Source organism: Cupressus sempervirens, chromosome 7, assembly GCF_028749045.1.
Source record: "Cupressus sempervirens isolate cs-2001-9-10 chromosome 7, ASM2874904v1, whole genome shotgun sequence".
In the NCBI taxonomy this organism is placed as follows: Eukaryota; Viridiplantae; Streptophyta; class Pinopsida; order Cupressales; family Cupressaceae; genus Cupressus; species Cupressus sempervirens.
In genome coordinates, this window is record NC_143124.1 from 754,657,108 (window position 1) to 754,678,196 (window position 21,089).

Below are 21,089 nucleotides of genomic sequence, written 5' to 3' on the forward strand. Positions count from 1 at the left end.
ACATGATACGTTCATTCTCTCACTTTTTAGCCATTCCTGATCAGCTTTGTTTTGGTAAAGCCCCTTTACCTATCAAAAATATGAAATCAGCCCATATAAAGTACAACCTAATACACAAATATTTCAATTAAAAGAAATAAACAAAGCGAGAAAAATTAGAAACAATTTTTTAAAACAAATAAATAGAAATCTATAGGTCTTAAATACAAGAATGTTAAAATTTCACCATTGTCATCATATAGATATTTGTAGGAGAAAACATAGCTCAACAATAATAATAAAACAAACTTACAATGACAATTGAATGGAACTAGGTCATGACAACTTTCTTCAGATAAGAAAGCTCCACAAAAATAATTGTATCTCTTGATTTATTTTTTATTATATACATATCAACAGAATAAACAAATGAGACCAAGTCATGTAATTTAGAAATCTCAAGACCTCCTTTAGATAAACCATCAACCCCATGCCATTGAACATGCATAATTCACCACCAACTTTCCATCACTGGCAAAGTTCTGTTCACAATAGAACCAGACAGACACCATATAGTTAGTTTACATTCACTGAACCATTAATTTCTATTTAATTTCCATAATCACATGTCATAGATTAGGATATATTGGAAGGCTTATCGCACAGAACTTAGACTTTAAAAAAAATCTTATTAGACCATAATAGAACCTTAAGAAACCAGAAAATACTAAATAGTGAAGTTAGAGGAGATTTGTTGGTTTTAACAAAACTTCAACCAAATCCTCAAAGAAAACTAGTATTAATGTAATAATATTTTAAGAGATAAAAAAGAAATCAATGCAACTGGTACCTACATACAACCAAATATGTCCATTCTAACTTCTACATCCTAAAAGTGTATTTACGAAAGAAGAATAAAAGCATCTGCAACAGATAATGGTTATGAGAGCCTTGCCAATCCTCAAATATTGTATAAAGTGGTATCTAAGTCTTGAAAAGTGAAAGAACAGATTTCTATTAACTAATTGAATTTATTTAAAATAATTAGGCTTTTATTTTTTGCTACTATGATATTACTCGTACTACATGCTGGATCCACATTCCCAATGACAAGATCATCTTTCTTGTATAACCAAATTAGACCACCCCATGGTCATGTGCTGCTAAATGATATATTATATTAAAGAATCATGTGAACTCCAGTAAATTCCATTGTAACCTGTATTCCTAAATATTTGATTTTATACCCTTCATTTTAGCATTACCGATTATGATCTTCAATTAAAGTGAATACAAGTACTGTCTCATAGCAAATCCTTATTTAGCATATCATTGCAGACAACAAATTTATCAAGAATAATATTATATAAAAGTAAATCTGCAAATGATGGATAGAAAAGGAATTAAAGATACGAAAAGAGAACCTTCCTAAATTTGATAAAGGACAAATAGAATAAAATCTAACATTATAAACAAATCAGAGAGAGAGGACCTAACATGATAAACATATTAGAGGATAAGGAAGTACTCTAAAAAGCTTTATAAAGTTCAGATGTTGACTAACGCATTCTAGAAACGACCATAAAACAACACATTGATATAACCAAACACTATCTTTAGCACAAGCAAAACTATGCTTCTACAATACTACTAATTTATAATATCAAGCAAGCTACATTAACCTTAATAACCCTCCCTTCCCTTAATATCATTCCAATTGGTGAAGAACTTGTACCTCCCAATATAGCAACTCATTTGTGAAGGTTGCCACTATGTTGTTGGGTGTGTCGATGGGGATTTGAGGTCAATGTTTGCCTCATCTTATGTAGAGTTTGTGACAGTGTGCAATCATGAGTTGTACATTATCAGTTTCTTAAGTGTCACTCCACTCTCTCATAGGTACATCATGGTGAGTTTATCCCAACAATTGGTTAGACTCTCATTGGTGCCACCTTGCTTGTTTCAATGGGGAGATTATCTTGTTAGATGCCTTGCATCATGGGTTTTGACTTGACACTTGTGTGCACATTGTTGACATGTTATTGTCGCATTTCCTTTGTTATTGTTGTTTTAAAGTGTGTGTGTGTGTGTGTGCGTAATTTGTGCCATCAAAATCAATAGAATGTTATGTTTTACAAATAATTATATTCAGTTTAGTTTTGCTTTTTCATTTTTTTGAAATATTTTACATCTGGCATGCATATCTGAAGGGCTATTGCAAGTTGCTATGAGTATGTTTTAGGATTCCGGTTCTTCAAGTGCAAAATAGATTGCTACAGGTATTCTATAGTGTGATAAAAGTATTTTATATCATGCTACTGGTATCTTGGAGACTGCTCTAGGGGTCCTCTAGTGCACTTAAGGTACCCTGGAGACTGCCACAAGTGTTTGGGAACTGCTATAGGCGGCATATAGGAAGTTGCTGCAAATATTCTGGTATCTGCAACAGGGGACATGATAAAATATTACAGGCCTTTCATGATAAATCATAAGCTGAGTTGATTTGACAATGTAATTATCATTTCTTTTAGTAGTATAATCAATGTCCAATGAATTTGCAGCAATCTCATGTGTGGCAATTGTTCCACTTGGGAAACAGTTTTCTTCTCAAACAAAGTCATACCATTCTCTTTCTTTTATTGACAACACTAGATCAGAAAATCATTATGATTTAGATGTTGCTTGCTAGTTCTGTGCCACATCTGTCATTTTTCTTTACGGTAGCAACTATTCATGTTCTTTAGGGTGTTTTCTTCTTTCATTGTTTGCTAGTGGCCATGGAAGTTGGATGGTAGCATTTGGAGTCCAAGCTGATCTCTCCGATTGGTAAGAAAGTTATTTGTAAGTTGACTGTGGACATACCAATCAATTAAGTTTCTTTTGTCAGCATCTGGCAGAAGTACACGGAGTTTAGATAAAAAAATATATGGTAACAATTGGGAAACTGAACACAGAACATGGGAGGAAAATGAGGCCAGGCTGAGAAGGTCAAGCAGAAAGCTATAGAAAGAACACGGAAGAACAGTAACAAGATTACGGGAAATAACAGTAACAAGATTAAGGGAAATAATTTTAATTTGTGATTTATCTATCGAAGCCATTAACTGTTGTTTGGCTGAGCTCTTAGTTATATAGCCATTATTTCTTCCTTTGAGCATGTTTGTAAAATTTTGAAAAGACTAAATTTTTCAGTTTAATGCAAATATAAACAATTTTGTGCATCAATTGACTTGACTGAATATTTGAGAGTGTAGGCTGCTAGGTTTAAGTAGCCTTTTTCTGGATTCCCTTACTTACACAGGCTACACTCCATCATCTTTGTACTCACCAATAGTTAGGATCTTATGACTAAATATGCCATAATTTTTGTGACTCAGGCAACAAAAGATGATGAATACCATGTTAATGTTCTGATAGCTGCAACAGATTTTCTTCATACCTGCATATTGATCCTTCAGAGTTCTACTTCTACCTTAGATTGGTTCCTAGTTCTGGTCTATGCTCTTTCCTGTTTGAAGTTGCTCTCCTGTCTGCAACTCTCTTCACTGTTTGTCACCACCCAGCTAGTATTGACGTGCAACTTCCTCATAATGGTTATCGGTTCTATTGTTTTTTATAAAGTGACAACAGGTTTTGAAAGGACCCTGAAACCCAACACAGAGCAGGTTTTTAACAGAGGGACCTGCAACCCACATCAGTTCTTTTGTTATCGACTTCCTTATCATATCATTCTTACTTTGTTCAACTTCCTCTCTACTGCAATGTGACGACATGGCGTCATGCTTGGGATGACTAGGTATTATGGATTTTCTGCGCATGATATGTTAACAGTTGATGATCATTATTTTGTAAATCATAATGAAGTGAAACGGTGATGTTTGGAACGGATGCCTTCTTATATTCCACCGTAAAGACCATTCAATTTGGGTGGGTCTCTCTTGTATGTGCCGGTGAAGAGGAATGTGTTACACACGGTATTTTGAGGTGTTGCTACGGATTTAGTGAAGCAGCTATGTGTTCTACTGGTTCCTTCAAGTATGTTCATGTCTGCAATACATATTTCTGGTGTATGTTTTGAGGAGATTGAGCTGTGATTTTTTAGTGCATTCGATCAATATATATGATTAATATAGATTCTATATAAGACTGTTCTGAGTTAAGAGCATCTATGAGATTCGCATGGCTTTTGGTTTATTCCGTTCTGTATAGCCAAAATTGATCAATTTGTATGTTTTGTGAATAAAGCTTATTGATTGACAGTTTTGAGTCTCCAATCATAATTGGAAGAACATTGTATTGGTTCTGAGAGCTCAATAAAGGATCAAGATTCTTGTGGGCTGGGTTTTTCACCCTCAAGCAGAGGGTTTTCCCAGGATAATATTTTGTGCTCCTATTTATTTTGTGCTTTTTTGTTTCAGTTCCTTGCTTATTTAATGTACTCTAGTTCAAATTTTAACAAGGTATCAGAGTGGGTCAGAGGAAGTGATCCAGAGCCAGAATCTTTAAGTTTTACTCTTTGTTTTACTTTTAGTTTGTTTCAGGCTTCTACATTGGTGAATGGACTGAAAGTCGAAGGCAGATTGGATGGATCATCCAATTTCTCTCCATGGAAATTCAGAATCCTAATTGTGCTTGAAGAGATGATCTTCTTGACAACGTGAATTCTGATGTAGCTGAACCTTCTGATGATACTGAGAAAGTGCAATGGAGAACGAACAAAATCATGGAAAGAAAGATTCTAAATGATTTTGTTAGAATCATCCGGTACCAATCATTTCAAAGTTGAATTCAGCTCAAGGAATTTTTGAGACTCTAAAGAAGTTGTATGAATTCAACAACACCAGCCAATATCTAGCTTTGAGACGTCAACTACTACATCTTAAGATGGCTAGAGGAGAATATATTGTTTCATTCTTTATGAAGATTACAGAATTAAAGGATCAGCTCAATGCAATTGGAGATTCCATTTGGAACAAAGATCTGGTTATGTTGGCCATGAATGGCCTTCCTCATTATTGGGAATCCTTCATTGAACAAATCAATGGAAGAGATGAACTCCCCAAATTTCATCCGTTGAGAGCTGATTGCATTCAAGAGGAATGTAGGTTGGAGGCTAGAGGAAATGGGTGTAAATCTCACCAAGAAGAAGACCGTGTCCTTGCTGTCCATACTTCTAATTATTTTTAATGATGCTGGGATTAAGAGGGAATTTTGTGTCACTTATAATCCACAACAAAATTGTGTAGCTAAAAAAAAGAATAGGTCTATTGATGAGGCTTCCGCATTTTTATGGGCAGAAGCTTGCAGGACAGTGGCATATGTTGAGAATTGTTGTCCTCATAAAATCCTAGATAATATGACACATAAAGAAGCATTCACAGCTCTGTGTGGCAATTTCAAAGAAAGTAAAAGACCTCATAAGCTTGCAGGATATTTTTTTTTGATGAGTCATATTACAGTATCCAAGCCTTCAAGTTTTGATGAGGCTTCAAAACAGCCAGTATAGAAGGATGCCATGATAGAGAAGTATCAATCCATTATCAAAGATGACATTTGGGACATTGTTCCTAGGCCCAAAGGTAAATTTGTTGTTTCCTCTAAATGGTTGTTCGAAATCAAACATACAGCTGATGGAAGTGTTGAAAAATATAAAGCCAGAATTATAGCTACGGGGTTTCTCAAAAGGAAGGTATAGATTATGAAAAGACTTTTGCACCTGTAGCTTGTTACATTTCTATCAGGACTATCATAGCTGTTGCAACAGTTAAGGGATGAAAACTTCATCAAATAGATGTAAAGACAGCATTCTTGAATGGGGTAATCGAAGAAGAGGCATTCAATGAGAAGCCAGAGAGTTTTGTGATTATTGAGAAGGAATCACATGCATGCACATAGAAAAAGATCTTGTATGGCCTTAAGCAAGCTCAACATGCATGGTATGAGAGAATTGATCGTTATCTATTGAGCTTGGGCTTTCTCAAAAATGATGTTGATCCATATTTATATTTAAGGTAATTGATGATAAAGCCTTAACCTTTGTACTTTATGTTGATGATTTGTATCTCACTAGAATCTTCGTATTTAATTTAGATTGTTCTAGAATCTTCTATAGGCCGTTTTGGCAAGTTTAAATAGACTACTTAAGCTTAGGTTAGAGGAAGGAAGAAGGCGGACTTAGAGGATTTCAAAAGAGAATGCATGTGTCTGGAAGTGTGAATTTAATGTTGGATCGTGAATCTGGGAGTTGTATTTTTTGTATTTGGTCGTAACCCAAAGGGCCTTAGAGATGGGCATGTATGTTGATTATATGATGAATCAACAAAGTATTTTTTGTTCTCTCTCTCCTTGCTGTTGTTCTCTGTTGTTTGCTTTCGTTGTGTTTACTCTGCGGGTGGTTGGAATAGCAGGGTGTGCCCTTGGCCCTAGTTATTTCCTACCTTCTTGCATCAGATGGTATCAGAGCTCGAGGTTTATCCTTGTAGAGATTGGATTGTGTAGAACCCTAAGTGAATTTGGTTGTGGAGTAGCAGGTCCGAGGATTTGACCTAGAACTTGCAGAGTGTTACAATCTTGCAGGAACCTAATTTGTAAAGATGGTTCGAGGTAGAGGAAATGTTGATAATGCAATATTGGATACATCGAGAGAAATTGCAGTCAGATTAGATGTTGTAGAGAAAGCTCAAAAGAGAGGAGCACATCTTGATGATGTAAGTGATGATGAAGCAATAGCACCAAACCCTAATCCAAAACCTGAAGAAGATCAAGATGAAGCAAGGTTGTTGAGAGTGTTGTCTCGGGCAAATTCAAAGCTTGCTGTAGAAGTTGTTCCTTATGATGAAAAATTGGATACCAATGTTGTGTTGGATTAGATCTCTAAAATGGAAAAGTTATTTGAGTATGAAAACACTCATGATAATAGAAAGGTGAAGATCGCAATGACTAGGTTAAAAGGACATGCCTCACTGTGGTGGGAGTATTTGCAAACTGATAGAAAAAGGAGAGGAAAAGAGAAGATCCTAACTTGGGTAAAGATGTTGAACAAGGTAAAGAACAAATTCCTTCCTACTGATTACCAAGTTAGCTTGTTGAGAAAGATGTAAAATTTGAGGCAAAGAGACATCACTGTAAAGGAATATACTGAGGAATTCTATAAATTGGACATCAAATCTAGACATGTGGATGATGATGTTGAGAAAATTGCAAGGTACATAAATGGACTAAGATCTGAAATTCAATATGAAATAAGTTTTGTGAAATTGGAAAGTGGGGAAGAAGCATACCAATATGCCTTGAAAGCTGAGGGGATCTTGACAAAGAAGCATGAACAAAGACAAAGAGGTAGAGGTGGTAGATTCCAAAGAGGCAAAGGTAGATCTTATGGAGAAGGTGGCAGATCTGACAATTAAGTGCAAGATAAGGGCAAATCTAAATGGAAGAATGATGACAAAGGCAAGACCGAGTGGAAAGGTGGTGATTCTTACCGAGGAGGTACTGGTTCTTACCAAGGAAGAGGTAATTCTTATTCTAGAGGTGGATTTCGTGGTAATTGTTTCAGATGTGGTAAAAAAGGGCATAGATCCTTTGAATGTAGATCTTCTAAAAGTGGGCAAAGTAACAAAAATGCTATGATTCAAGGAGATGATGAGGGTTCAACAAGTGGACCTGAGGCTGGAGAAAATCTAATGGTGAGAAGAACCTTATGTAATAAGGGAGGTGATGAGTAACCTATTTTAAGGAGAAGTCTTTTCAAAACCAGATGTAAGATAGCTGAAAAATGTTGCATGGTAATCATTGACAGTGGAAGTTCTACAAATTTGGCATCAGAAGAGTTGGTTACAAAGTTGCAGTTGCAGAGGTTGAAGCATCCTAAACCCTACCATGCTTCATGGATCAAAGATGAGCATTAGATATGGTAAGTGAACAATGTATTGTGAAGTTCAAGATTGGACATTACTTTGATGAAGTTCTATGTGATATTATGCCTATGGATTGTTGTCATATTTTATTGGGTAGACCTTGGCATTATGATAGATATGTTATACATGATGGAAAATTGAATCAATATATTCTTTGGGTGAATGGAAAAAAGCAAATATTGTTGCCTTTGATTGAAAGTCTAGATGAGGTTAATTGTACTAATGTGAAAATTTGCATAGTCAATGGGAAACAATTTGAAAAAGAAATGAAAAGGAACTAAGTTTGTTTTGCTATAATTCCTAGAGGACCGAGTTTTGGTAGTAATGACCAAGTGACAGCAGAAGCTGGTAATGACCTAGTGACAATAGAAGCTGGTAGAAGTCAAGTGGCAGCAAAAACTGAAAATTTGTTGAATGAATACAAGGATATTGTTGCAGAAGATATCCCTGATGGTTTACCACTAGTAAGGAATAGAAGTCATTGTATGAATCTGATTCTTGGAGCTAGTTTGCCAAACAAAGCACCGTAAAGATAGATTTACACCTATAGAGAATGAAGAACTTAATAGACAAGTGCATGAGTTGTTGCAGAAAGGTTTGATCAGAGAAAGCTTGAGTCCATGTGTTGTACATGTTGTATTAGCACCTAAAAAGAATGGAGAATGGAGAATTTGTACTGATTCCAGAGCTACTAACAAGATCACAGTGAAATATAAGCTTCTTACGCCGAGGATGGATGACATAATGGATTGTTCGAGTAGAGCAAAGTATTTTACAAAGATTGAATTGAACAATGGTTATCATCAAATCAGAATTAGAGAAGGTGATGAATGGAAGACTGCTTTTAAAACAAAAGATGGTTTGTATGAATGGTTGGTTCTGCCTTTTGGTTTGGCTAATGCACCTAGTACTTTCATAAGATTAATGAATAAAGTTCTGAAAAGATTCTTAGGTAAGTTTGTAATTGTTTATTTGGATGACATTCTGATATTCAGTAAGACTAGGGAAGAACTTCTTGAGCATGTTAGACAAGTATTGCAGAGATTGAAAGAGGAGAAGTTGATGATTAATTTGAAGAAGTGTTCTTTTGCAAGAAGAGATTGTATATTTAAGATTTATGATTTCAGCTGATAGTTTGAAAATGGATCCTAAGAAGGTAAAAACAACTTTGGAATAGCTTACACCTAAGAATGTGGGTTAGGTAAGATCATTTCATGGTTTGGCTAGTTTCTACAGAAAGTTTGTAAGGAATTTCAATTCTGTTTGTAATGCTATGACTAAGAAAAAGAGATGAGATAAAAAGGATTTCAGGTGGACACATGGAGCTGATAAAAGTTTTGAGACTTTGAAACAAAAGGTTGCTGAGTTGCCTGTATTGGCTTTGCCTGATTTCAATAAAGTATTTCAAGTTGAATGTGATGCAAGTGGTAGTGCAATAGGAGTTGTACTGAATCAAGAAGGTAAACCTGTTGCTTTCTTTAGTGAGAAGTTGAATGATGCTAAAAGGAAGTATTGTGTGTATGATCAAGAGTTTTATGCTATTATTCAAGCCTTGAAGAAGTAGAGACATTATTTGATTAATAAGGAGTTTGTGTTGTATACTGATCATAAAGCTTTACAGTACTTGGGAAGTCACCATAAATTGAATCAGAGACATATGAAGTGGGTTGAGTACTTGCAGAGTTTTACATTTGTTATCAAACATAAGAGTGGAGTTACAAATAGAGTTGTTGATGCATTGAGCAGAAAACATTCTTTATTGACTAAGATGAAGGTTGAAGTTCTTGGTTTTGATGAAATGAAAAAATTGTATGATATTGACCCTAATTTTTCTGAGGCGTGGGGAGAGTGCAGAGCACCAAATTTAGCAGATCACATATGTAAGTATGATGAATATTTCATTCAAGAAAGTATGTTGTTCAAAGAAATTCAATTGTGTATCCCTATAAGTTTTATGAGAGTTAATTTAATTAAGGAAAAACATAGTGGTGGATTGGCTAGGCATTTTGGAATAGAGAAAACATTAAATTTATTGAAGGATAAGTATTATTGGCCACAAATGTATAAGGATGTTTAGAAATTTGTAAATAGTTGTGGAATTTGTCAAGTTGCAAAAAGAGTAAGCCAAAATACTAGTTTGTATACACTTATTACTATTCCTGAGAAACCTTGGAGTGACATTAATATGGATTTTGTTCTTAGATTGCCTAAGACAGTGAAGGGGTATAATCCTATATTTGTTGTTGTCAATAGATTTTCCAAAATGGCTCATTTCATACCATGTAAGAAGACAATAGATGTTGAGCATGTTGTTGAACTTTTCTTCAAAGAAATTGTGAGATTGCATAGATTACCAAGAAGTATTATTTCTGACAAAGATAGTAAGTTTGTTAGTTATTTTTGGAAGACTTTGTAGAAGAAGATGGGTACTGAATTAAGGTTTAGTTCTACATTCCATCCACAAACAGATGGACAGATAGAGGCTATGAATAGAAGCTTGGGAAATCTGCTGAGATGTTTAGTTGGAGATAAGACAAATATTTGGGAAATGGTATTGGCACAAGCTGAGTTTGCATATAATAATTCTGTGAATTGGAGTACAGGGAAAACACCTTTAGAGATTGTTACAGGAATGTAGCCTAGAGGAGTTTCAGATTTGAGGGATGATATTGGTGGAGAAAAGAGAAGTGTTGCAGAGGAAGAATTTGCTGATTTCATGGAGTCTTTACATAAGGAAGTAAAGTTGAGGTTGGAACAAAATAATTAAAAGTATAAGGAGAATGCTGACAAGTCTAGAAGGCATCATGTTTTCGAAGTTGGTGATGAGGTGATGGTTCATTTAAAGAAATGAAGATTTTCTGTTGGAACATACAATAAGCTAAATATGAAGAAGTTTGGACCTTGTAAGATCTTGAAGAAGTTTGACAGCGGTATTGCTTATAAAATTGAGTTGCCTGATGACATGGATATATCTTCTCTATTCAATGTTGCTGATTTATATAAGTATCATGAGTTGGATGATGAGGTTGTCGTAGCAGATGACTATCCTAAGAAGCAGATTGAAGAAGTTGAAAAGGTATTGGATCAAAGAGTTGGTAAGAGCACATGAGGAAAAGATTACTATAAGTATTTGGTGAAGTGGAAGAATAGAGCAGTTGAAGATGCTACATGGATTTCTTAATCTGAGTTAGATTCATCTCAGGTTGTGACACTTGCATAATTCAAGAGAACAATTTCTTTCAACCCTGGTTGTTTGATGCGAGAGCATCCTGGGTTGCCTTGTAATCCTGCACTTTTGTTCATTCTGCCAATTGCTACCAAGTTCCAATTTCTACCGAGTGCCAATTGCTACCAAGTTTCAGTTGCTAGCGAGTTCCAGTTTCTACCAAGTTCCAGTGTACACCGAGTTATCATTCATATGCCAAGTTATCCAGCGTGTGCCGAGCTATCCAATATTGGTCGAGTGTTCCTTCATTGACTGAGTTGTCTGTGTTTTGGGTTCTTAGTTGAAGCCGACTTTCGTATTTAATTTGGATTGTTTTAGAATCTTCTGTAAACCATTTTGGCAAGTATAAATAGAGCACTTAGGCTTAAGTTAGAGGAAGCAAGAAGGGGGACTTAGAGGATTTCGAAAGAGAATGCAAATGTGTCTGGAAGTGCAACTTTAACGCTGGATCATGAATCTGGGAGTTGTATTTTTTGTATTTGGCCGTAACCCAGAGGGTCTTACAGCTAGACATGTATGTTGATTATTTGATGAATCAACAAAGTATTTTGTTCTCTCTCTCCTTGGTGTTGTTCTCTATTGTTTTCTTTCGTTGTATTTACTCTGTGAGGTGGTTAAAATAGTTGGGTGTGCCCTTGGCCCTAGTTATTTCCTGCCTCCTTGCATCACCTTCGTAGGCTAGTTATTATGGATAGAGGGTCTTGTGAGCCAAAAGCTTGGTTAATGGAGGTTCTTGTCTTCTCCAGAATTCCAAAATGTTCCAATTTGGCCTTCGTTTGGCTCAAATTGGACTTTGTTTGTGCTCAGTTTCATATACTTACTACTTATAGTAAGTCAGAGGTGTTAGCATGAATGCTGATGATATTCCTATGGGGGAGTATCCTAGCATTTGGGAGATTGTTTGTGTGATCATATGTTACATTCATGGCAGTGTTTGTCCTTGATGTCAACATGCAGAAGACTAACAGAACAACAAACAGAGATCGAGATCATATAGGTCAAGGATTGAAGATGTGATCAAGCGATGTTGAGGACGTGTTCTACAAAGTGTCTTGATGCTATATTTTAAAAGTGCATGCAGAGAGTCGAAGACTAGTAACAGTTATTCAAGATTTACAGAAGACGGTATACAGACAAAGTTCCTAAGAAGTGGTTTCTGGTAATCAGGTTATATCTCCTAACAGGGATAGAATCTGGTTATGCGCAATTGTACAGAGATAGAAGACATCACGATGATAACATCTATGAGCGCGCAAAGTCTGAGGTCGCACATGTGAAGATTTGTGAAGACAGTAAACCAACAGTGTTAAGTAATTATGAAAAGATATAATGTATCGTGTATTGTTTTATCTTAATGAGGTCCTATTGTAATTGTAATTTGGGAAAGCCTCAAGGACGACTCAATAAATTATTTTGAAGACTTGGTGTAAAGGAAATTTGTTTTCCTTATGATTAAAGATGTGTAAGTGTTGTGTTGAAGTAAGAAAGCAAATTGTAAGTGCAAACTATATGCGAGTAAGCGTTCTAAGGGATTATTGTGATGCGAGTTTGCGGATCTGGCATTGAGATCTGAGAAGTATTTGGTGTAGCAAAGGCACAATGAATGAGCATAGTAATTATATTTGGCAAAGAGTGCTAGTGGACAATTGATCATTTTTTATTGTTGTGAAAGGAATAATATCGAGGCCAGTTGGGCAGTGAGTTCGGTGGTCTTGCCCCTGAAGTTGTTTGGATAGTGGGTCCTTTTGCCTTCCACAACTCCTAACAAGATTGGCATCTCCTCACAGGAACTCAAAGTCTCCTAACAGGGACTGATATGTACTGAATGTATTTCATTGGCTCCTAACAGAGTCCATCCTCTTTCAAGGAATTTATATACTAGTACATCATTTTGTGGGCACCATCCCCACAAAGGTTTTCCCTCTGATCAAGAGTTTCCATAGTTAACAAATCTAGTGTTAGTGTATGGTTATTGCACTTGTTGATTACATGTTTCAGATTTAATATGGATAAGAAAAGTTGTTTTAATTGTATAATTGATTCCCCCCCCACCTCTTAGTTATCTTGGTGGACCTTACTTTCTAACAAGAGGTTGATCAAGAAGGACCCTTCTAATTTTTGGTAAGTCAGTAGGTTGGACGAAAAATAATATGGTCAACATCTCGGTGCAAAGAGAATGAAAAAGGTTGATTACTCATGGAGTTGCGCTTATTTGATTATTAATGAACTGATAACTTTATTAATAAGAGGCCATTTAGTGTTATAAGTTATTATTATTTCATTAAGGGTCATTTTCATCATTGAGGTGGAAGGAAATATAAGAGATTATTATATTTCAAATGTGCATCAATAGAAAATATACATTTTAATGAGAAGTGTGAAGAAGCTGCAAGTTGAGTTGTAATGAAGAATTATAAATGCCTTCCATCAAAAATTTGAACCATCCAAAATTTTTGCATTTGAGAATTTGTTTTAGAGAGGAGATTGAAACAAAGGCTTCACCATTGATGGAAAATTGAAAAAATTTCACAATTTCAACACTTTGAATCTGTGAAACACCAGGTGAATTGTGTCTACTCAAACTTCAAATCAGAGGTTTGGATTGTGCTAAGAAAGTGAACTTCAGCATTTGGAGCTAAGGAATTTAACAAGCCATGGCTAGGGTTATTTGATCTAAATCGCAGCCTTATATCATAGTTGTGTTTGATGTTATTGGTAGCGGCTAACTATATAAGGAGAATGTGGAAGCTGGGAGAGTGATGACAAGAGGATTAGAAGGCACAATTTGCATAACATGTCCTTAGCAACTCATTCCAAAGTTTAGTGTCAAGTTGCAAGTGATGTCCAATGAGCTACATTTTGTTTTGGTGATCATAATTATTACGATAATAGATAGCTTCTATTATTATCTATTATTATTTAATGGTTATCTATTTGTAATCTATTGTAAAAATCAGTGTGTTTCTAATATTTAGTTAGTTGTTAGTTAATTGTTAGCTAGAATAGAATGTTTCTATTCTTTACAATTATTTTCTAAGGAAACATCATTTATTCATTTGTATATATTGATCTATTGATCATTGTTAATAACAAGCAGGTATTTTACCAATTACTTTGTAATATGGTATCAAAACAAATACTCAAAAAAATCGAAAAATATTATAATTTCTTGTTTGAAATTATCAGGGCAATATTTTTCGAAATTTTTTTCCTTCTAATATCTACTTCAAACTAGGGTTTATTTGCAACTTACGATCAGTTTTCTTGCAACTATCGTCCATATTCATGCATTTTTTTACAGCTTGCGTCTGGTGAAAATCACATTGTTTTCCTGCTAAAAATCATGTCATTGTGCCACAAAGGATTGTTTCTCTACTTGGTTCATGCTTCTTTTGTCTAGCTTTCAAATGCCTGGCCATTTTCGTGGGCTTTCTTCTACAAAACGTGTCTCTATTTGACATCATTCCTGGACCAAGAAACCTGTAGTAATAATTGCCTCCATTCAAACTTCAAGTTTCAGCGTTTAGCTTTAATTAATTCTAGATACATTTAATATTCAATGTAATACTCTCATTTGGTGATCAATAGGTTAATGGTATCAGAGCAGTTTCCTGCCATCCTGTTCGACAAAATCATTGAGCTCACACATTTGATTTTGAGTGACCAACACTCTTGCAATTGTTTTAGTTATGGAAAAACCCAAGAAATCAATTAAACAAGGAAACCAGTTGAATAGCATGATTATTTCGAGGAAGAAGTCAAATGCCGTAGTAAAAAACTTCAAGAAGATTTCACAAAATCAAAAAACAAAGGATGAATTGCTTTCAAACCCAGCAACCATAGACACTTTAGAGCAGTGTATGACATCCCTTTTAAGGGGCCTGCATCACAAAACAAAAAGGAGGAGAAAAAAGAGGTCTCTACAAGTGAGACATCCAGGAATCTTTATAATGAACTTTCAGCAGTTAGTGACCAACATGCAGCTGATCCCATGGAGATTAAAAAATAGACTTACATTAAGGAAGAAGTGGGCACTCACAGTTTTGATTTTATTATGCTGGCTTCTTCACTGCAGTTGGTTATTCAATATGCTATTTTTTAATCGGACTTCATTATTATTCAAGACTTCAAATGTTTTGTCATCTCTCATTTATGAGAATTTGTCATATGCAAAGTTTTTTTATTCCTTCTCGTACACCCAGTGTTTGCAGATTTGTGTTTATTAGATCTGTGTGTGATCCATGCAATTTATTCAGTTCTATGTATGAGTATTGTAAATTATTCATAACTTCTTGAAGAAATCTTATACTCTTAATTTTTTATCATCTCATACTTTAATCGTCCTTTCTTTTGATGTTTGGAGTTGGAGCATTTTGGGTTATCTTTGCTTGTTCAATGCTCAAGTTTGCATATCAGCATGTCTTGCAATTTGCAAAGTAAACCTTAGTAGAAATGATAACCAATGATGTTGGTGATACGCTTGTGTATCTTAGGATATTCGCTCAGTCGAGCATATTGGAGGGCTGGAAATTATCATCAAGTTACTTGATCAGTTCCAAATCTTATTCATCGGCGCCTGTAATCTTTTAAATATTTGTAGCATTCGTCGTTCTATCCTGTTTTTTATCTGCCTGACCTAAAATGACTTGGCATCTTTGTCTTTTTCATTAGTGTATGTTCCTTATTGTGGAAATCTTGATGGTGGTTGAAATTCATTTTGTATCATATCTTTTGTTCTATCAGTTTTCCTTGTTTCTCCGCATTCGATTAAATCGAAGCATACTATTTAATTTTTTAGACCGTCCGTTATTTTCGAGGATTGAACCGGGGCTATCAGCATCCATTTCATTCGAAGCAACTAATCATTGGATGGAAGTCACTGCCAACATTTTTTTTGGGTCATGTTAGTGCACAGATCTCAGAGCACTTATCTTCTCAGGCATCGTTATCGTCTTACCACCCTTTGGGCCACCTGTATGTGGAAGCTGACTATTCAAAAGTGATCAGTTTCTTTTCTTCTCTGTCATTTTGTATTCTCCTTGTCATAATCTGTTATTACCTTGTTTATTCTTGATTGTGTCAGTTTTTTCTTGGAATGGCGTACGAAGGTCAAATCTTCAATCAATAGTAGAAATTTCGATTAGGAAAGTGTGTGCTAACTGTAATAAATTATGTTTTCGGTATTATTAGCGCCTTCTTCAAATAGTGCTAGAAAGTTATTTTTGTGATTGCTTTCATTGTTACAGACTCATAAGATATGAGTTTAGTGTTTTTTCCACGAGTGAAAAGAATTTCTTTAGAGATTTAGATGATTGGCTATATTGTGATCAATTTTGAAGCAATCCTTTATTAAAACCTTGATCAATTCATATTGTTAATGTATTCTAAGTTGCAGCTGATAGATGACGAAATATCAGAATATCAAGTTACTATGATACACGGATACTTGGGAGTAATTAGTATTCCAACAAGCTCAGAAACTTCCAAATTGAATGGAATTTTTTAGTAGAATAATTTTTAAGCTTTTTCTCAGTTATTATTGGCTAGGATTAGTGTTACAGCTATATGCATTACTCCTAGTGCATACAGTCCTGTATATAAATGCTAGTTATTGATTCTGCATGTTAAAGGAGATTATACTACATCAGATAAGTATTCTGAGTAAAATCATGCCTTTTATTTTGAGATAAATGTTTAATTTAATGAGTTATTAATAATCTCCCTTCGTTGCAGGAAGCAACAAGATGAAGATCATGTGTTGATGTTACATATTTAGAGGGAGAGGTTTAGCCTTGGAGGGAGGATACCATCATGAACTTATTGCATTGATCAAAATAGTCCTTGATTGATCTATATGATAAGTCGGTGTTAATTTAATCTCCATTAGTTGTAGGATGCAACAACAATGATCTTTAGGGGGAGAAGTTCAGCTTCAAAGGGAATTGTTCTTAGTTGAGAGGAAATCATTATAGTATCCCTACTTTCTTATACATGCTTCTAATGTTTGTGGTTTTGAGACTCTTGTTGGAAACAAGTCTCAATTGTGATTTTCCTTGTTCATTATTAGTTTTTATTTCATGTGGAATTTATAATAATTATAAGGTCAACCTGATAACTCTTTCACTTATGAGAGATTCATAGTGAGCATCATGTAGAGAGAGTCCATAATGTCATCACATTGAGAGATTTTGTGACGGAAGTTGGAAGTCATGTTGAGAGAGTCCATGATTGTATCACGTTGAGAAAATCTGTGATAAAATGTTGATTGTAAACCTCACTAACTTGTCATGTTGAGAGATTCCGTGACAACATCATGTTGAGTGAGTTCGTGATGCAGGTTTGTCATGTTGAGAGATTCCATGACAGCATCACGTTGAGTGAGTTTGTGATGAAAGTTGATTGTGATTTTTTTGCAAGTTTGTAATATTGAGAGATTCCATGACAACTGTTAGAAAGGCCAAAGTTGTCGTTGCACCAAAAGATCGACCTGTCAATGCTCGATACAACCAATAGTCTTATAGAACCACAGGAGGCGGTTAAGCCATGTCACGAACCCTGCGAGGGACACTGGCCCATTGCCAACAATCCCCCTCCCAGTGTCACTTGCCATGGCCAGCGAGATTTGAACCCATGACCAAGCTCTGATACCAATTGTTAGAAAGGTCAGAGTTGTCGTTGCACCAAAAGATCAACCTATCAATGCTCGATACAACCAATAGTCTTATAGAACCACAGGAGGCGGCTAAGCCATGTCACGAACCCTACGAGGGATACTGGCCCACTACCAACAACAACATCACATTGATTAAGTCTACGATGAAAGTTAATTGTGAATTTTTGCAGGTCTGTCATGTTGAGAGATTCCATGACAGCATCATATTGATTTAGTCTATGATAAAAGTTGAATGTGATTTTGCAGGTTTTTCATGTTGAGTGATTCCATTATTATTAATAAATATTTTCATCTATCATGTTGAGTAATTCCATGATTATGAGTAATTGTTACGGGTCTATCATGTTGAATGGTTCCATGATTAATAACAATGAATAAATTGCTCTCTTAGTGTCATGTTGAGAGATTCCATGAATTTTATACGGTCTATGTGATTAGATTTTATCATTGACATTTTAGTTGCAGCTTTGTGTGATTGTTCAGCTAAAGATCTTTGTTGCAAAGGAATGTTGGAGTTTGTAGATGTGATAGAGATCTTTTATCTTCGGGCATTAGTACCCTTACGGTCACCTTCAGCAAAAAAAGACATTTATGATAAATTGTAATATTAAATATAAAGACACATTATGCGTTGAGGAATGGAAATGCAAGGAATTGTATTTGAAAATAAAGAGTTATGCTTTAGAAATTGAAGAGACCTTCGGTCGTAATGTGAAGAGTCTCTTTATGTTATATATATCGCATCAAGTTAAAGGGATTGTACACTTGAATATTTTGTTATCAATAAAGCGATCTTTTGTTGTGTGGCAGGGTTTTCCGTTCATTCTAGAGGGGTTTTCCTAGGAAAATTTCAGGTGCTCATTATATATGTTTTAGTTACTCCTTATTGTTGTTTATCATTTATTTCTAGGTAAATATCCAACAACATCCATCCCAGATTTAGGTGCAAAGATCAAGATGAGTACTTTGATCGAGCAATGTAGAGAGCCTCTTGTTGTGGGAGGATCTCTAATAGTTAGCACATTGACAGATGATGCGGGGAAGGTCATTGAGAGTTTCTTGTGATGTAGAGGTGTAACATCCAGATTTTCCAGGTCTAAATTAACATCTAACATAAGCATAGAATACAGTTATAACTTCGAATTCATAAGAAAGCAATTACATCATTCATGATCATGTGAAGAAGATTTACCATTAAAGTCAATTAAAGAAAAATTTCTTAACTAAATACTTGAAATACCTTTTAATGAAATTACTTCAGAAATTTGAAATCACATACCTCGGAAAACTGAGACTGAAAATCATCTAAGTATGCTTTTGCAACCACCCGGGTTAGTCCACAAATACACTATAACAATTTCTCAAATCGACTGCTATCTCGAAAATCATTTGATGAATACAACTAAATACCACTATAACTTAAATTAGGGCATCACATATCATCTTACCAATTAGGGCATCAATTACCATCGGTTTATTTAGGGCTTCTAATACCGCTTTACCACTTAGGGCTTCCGTGACAACGGATTCAATTTAGGGCTTCCGCGACGATGGATTCAATTTAGGGCTTCCGCAATCACGGATTCAACTAGGGCTTTCGATACCACGGATTCAATTAGCGCTTCCAATACCACTATATCAATTAAGGTTCCAACTGTCACACAATCAATTAGGGCTTCGGATTTCTTTTCCTTCCGATAGCTTTATTTGTGACAATTTCTCAAGATTAGATAAATACTTATATTCAATATTCATTTATATGAAAGTAAAATGATGGTAACAATGAGATACTTCAATTTAATCTTACCTTCTCATAAACAAAAATGATATTACCTATTTCCGATAAACAATTGAATGCATGGCTTATCTCTGTCTGACGCATATCCGACATCTTGAGAGAGATGAAACATTGTCAGGGGCTTAACTACCCAACCTTGGACCACAATATATCCCCACATGATCTCTAACGAGAAAGGCGAGAAAGGCCCTCCCTACCCGGAATTGACAGGGGCCATTTTACCATCCATTGAACTTCAAGATATAAACATGCCGTACGACTTGGCAATAGGAGACCAAGAATATGCATGACCTATTATTATTTCCTAATAAATGATAATTATTGATATGTCATAACTGATATTGAATTCTTATTATTGATGATTCCCTTTCTCACACCTCATCACCCATCTTTTTGGCTACACAGTCGGGTGAGTTCCAGGGATTCGGGATTCTCTGAACAACCGATTCTGTCAGTTTTACATGCATCCAGCAAATTCACTAACTATGATTACTTAATTATGTTCTTTAAAGATCTCAAATTTAATATCTATATTATTTTTTCCACACCATAATGCCTTGTGAATTTCATGGTATTCCGTTTTATGATAATATTTCCATCTTTGTTTGGTTTGAATGAATGTATAACATTCTAAGCTAAATTTAAATGCTCACAGCTTTCATAGCATTTTAATCTTTTATATGCATGATTGATACACTCTAAAGAATTAAGATTCATCTATAATATAAGCACAATTTCCAATAATTATAAATCTATTACTGTCCACCATATTTCTGTCTATGTTTATACTAGTTTCCAAAATGTTGAATTTTTCATGATTTCATACTCATCACCAGTTTGAGTATAAATTTTCATAGCATTACCATTCATCATTTTGAGATAGTTTATGATTAAAGGGACAATCGGATATAAACATATTTGGTGACCTAATATCTTGTAATTGATATCCAACTAGATGGTAACTTTATTGCCTAGAACCTTAAATGAATTCAGAGAATTTATAATCTCACATATTCGGTTATATATGAATAAGAAGCATGATAGACTTTTATACATAGGTCAGCGTCACATGATCACATAGAAATCAACAGACTGTTTTCAAGCCTCTTAATATCTTAAAGAAAAACCAGAGTCATTAAAAAGAGGAAAACGATAATCTTCTCATGAAAAATGGCAGACTTATGCATTAAATCTTTATCTTATTATCTTAAGGAAAACGAAAGACCTGGAGAGAGAAAAATTCAGTAATCTTTACTTAAATCATTGTCATAATACAAACAGCTTAAGGAACGAATATTTGAATCCAAATATTCCTGTAGAAAGTATAATATAAAAGGTAACGGGTTGCATCTAATATCTCTTACTTGACCAAAAACTGAGATCGATTTGCACTTATTTAAATTCGCCAACCTTGCTATCAAACCCGCAGCACATGAAAAACATTTTAAGTTGGGAAAAGATAATTTTCTGAACGAAGGTGACTAGGTGATGCGTTTT

At 35.0% G+C, this 21,089-nt stretch overlaps 1 protein-coding gene across 1 annotated transcript in view; it reads right to left on the minus strand.

The window, feature by feature from the left end:
* Window positions 1-212: 212 nt before the first annotated feature.
* ATG12A (Ubiquitin-like superfamily protein) overlaps window positions 213-21,089 on the minus strand; it is a 46,059-nt gene continuing 25,182 nt past the window's right edge. The window contains exon 6 of the mRNA XM_089792840.1: window positions 213-521. Coding sequence (XP_089648966.1) covers window positions 462-521 — 60 coding nt within the window. The 3' untranslated portion in view covers window positions 213-461. The remainder of the gene's footprint in view (window positions 522-21,089) is intronic.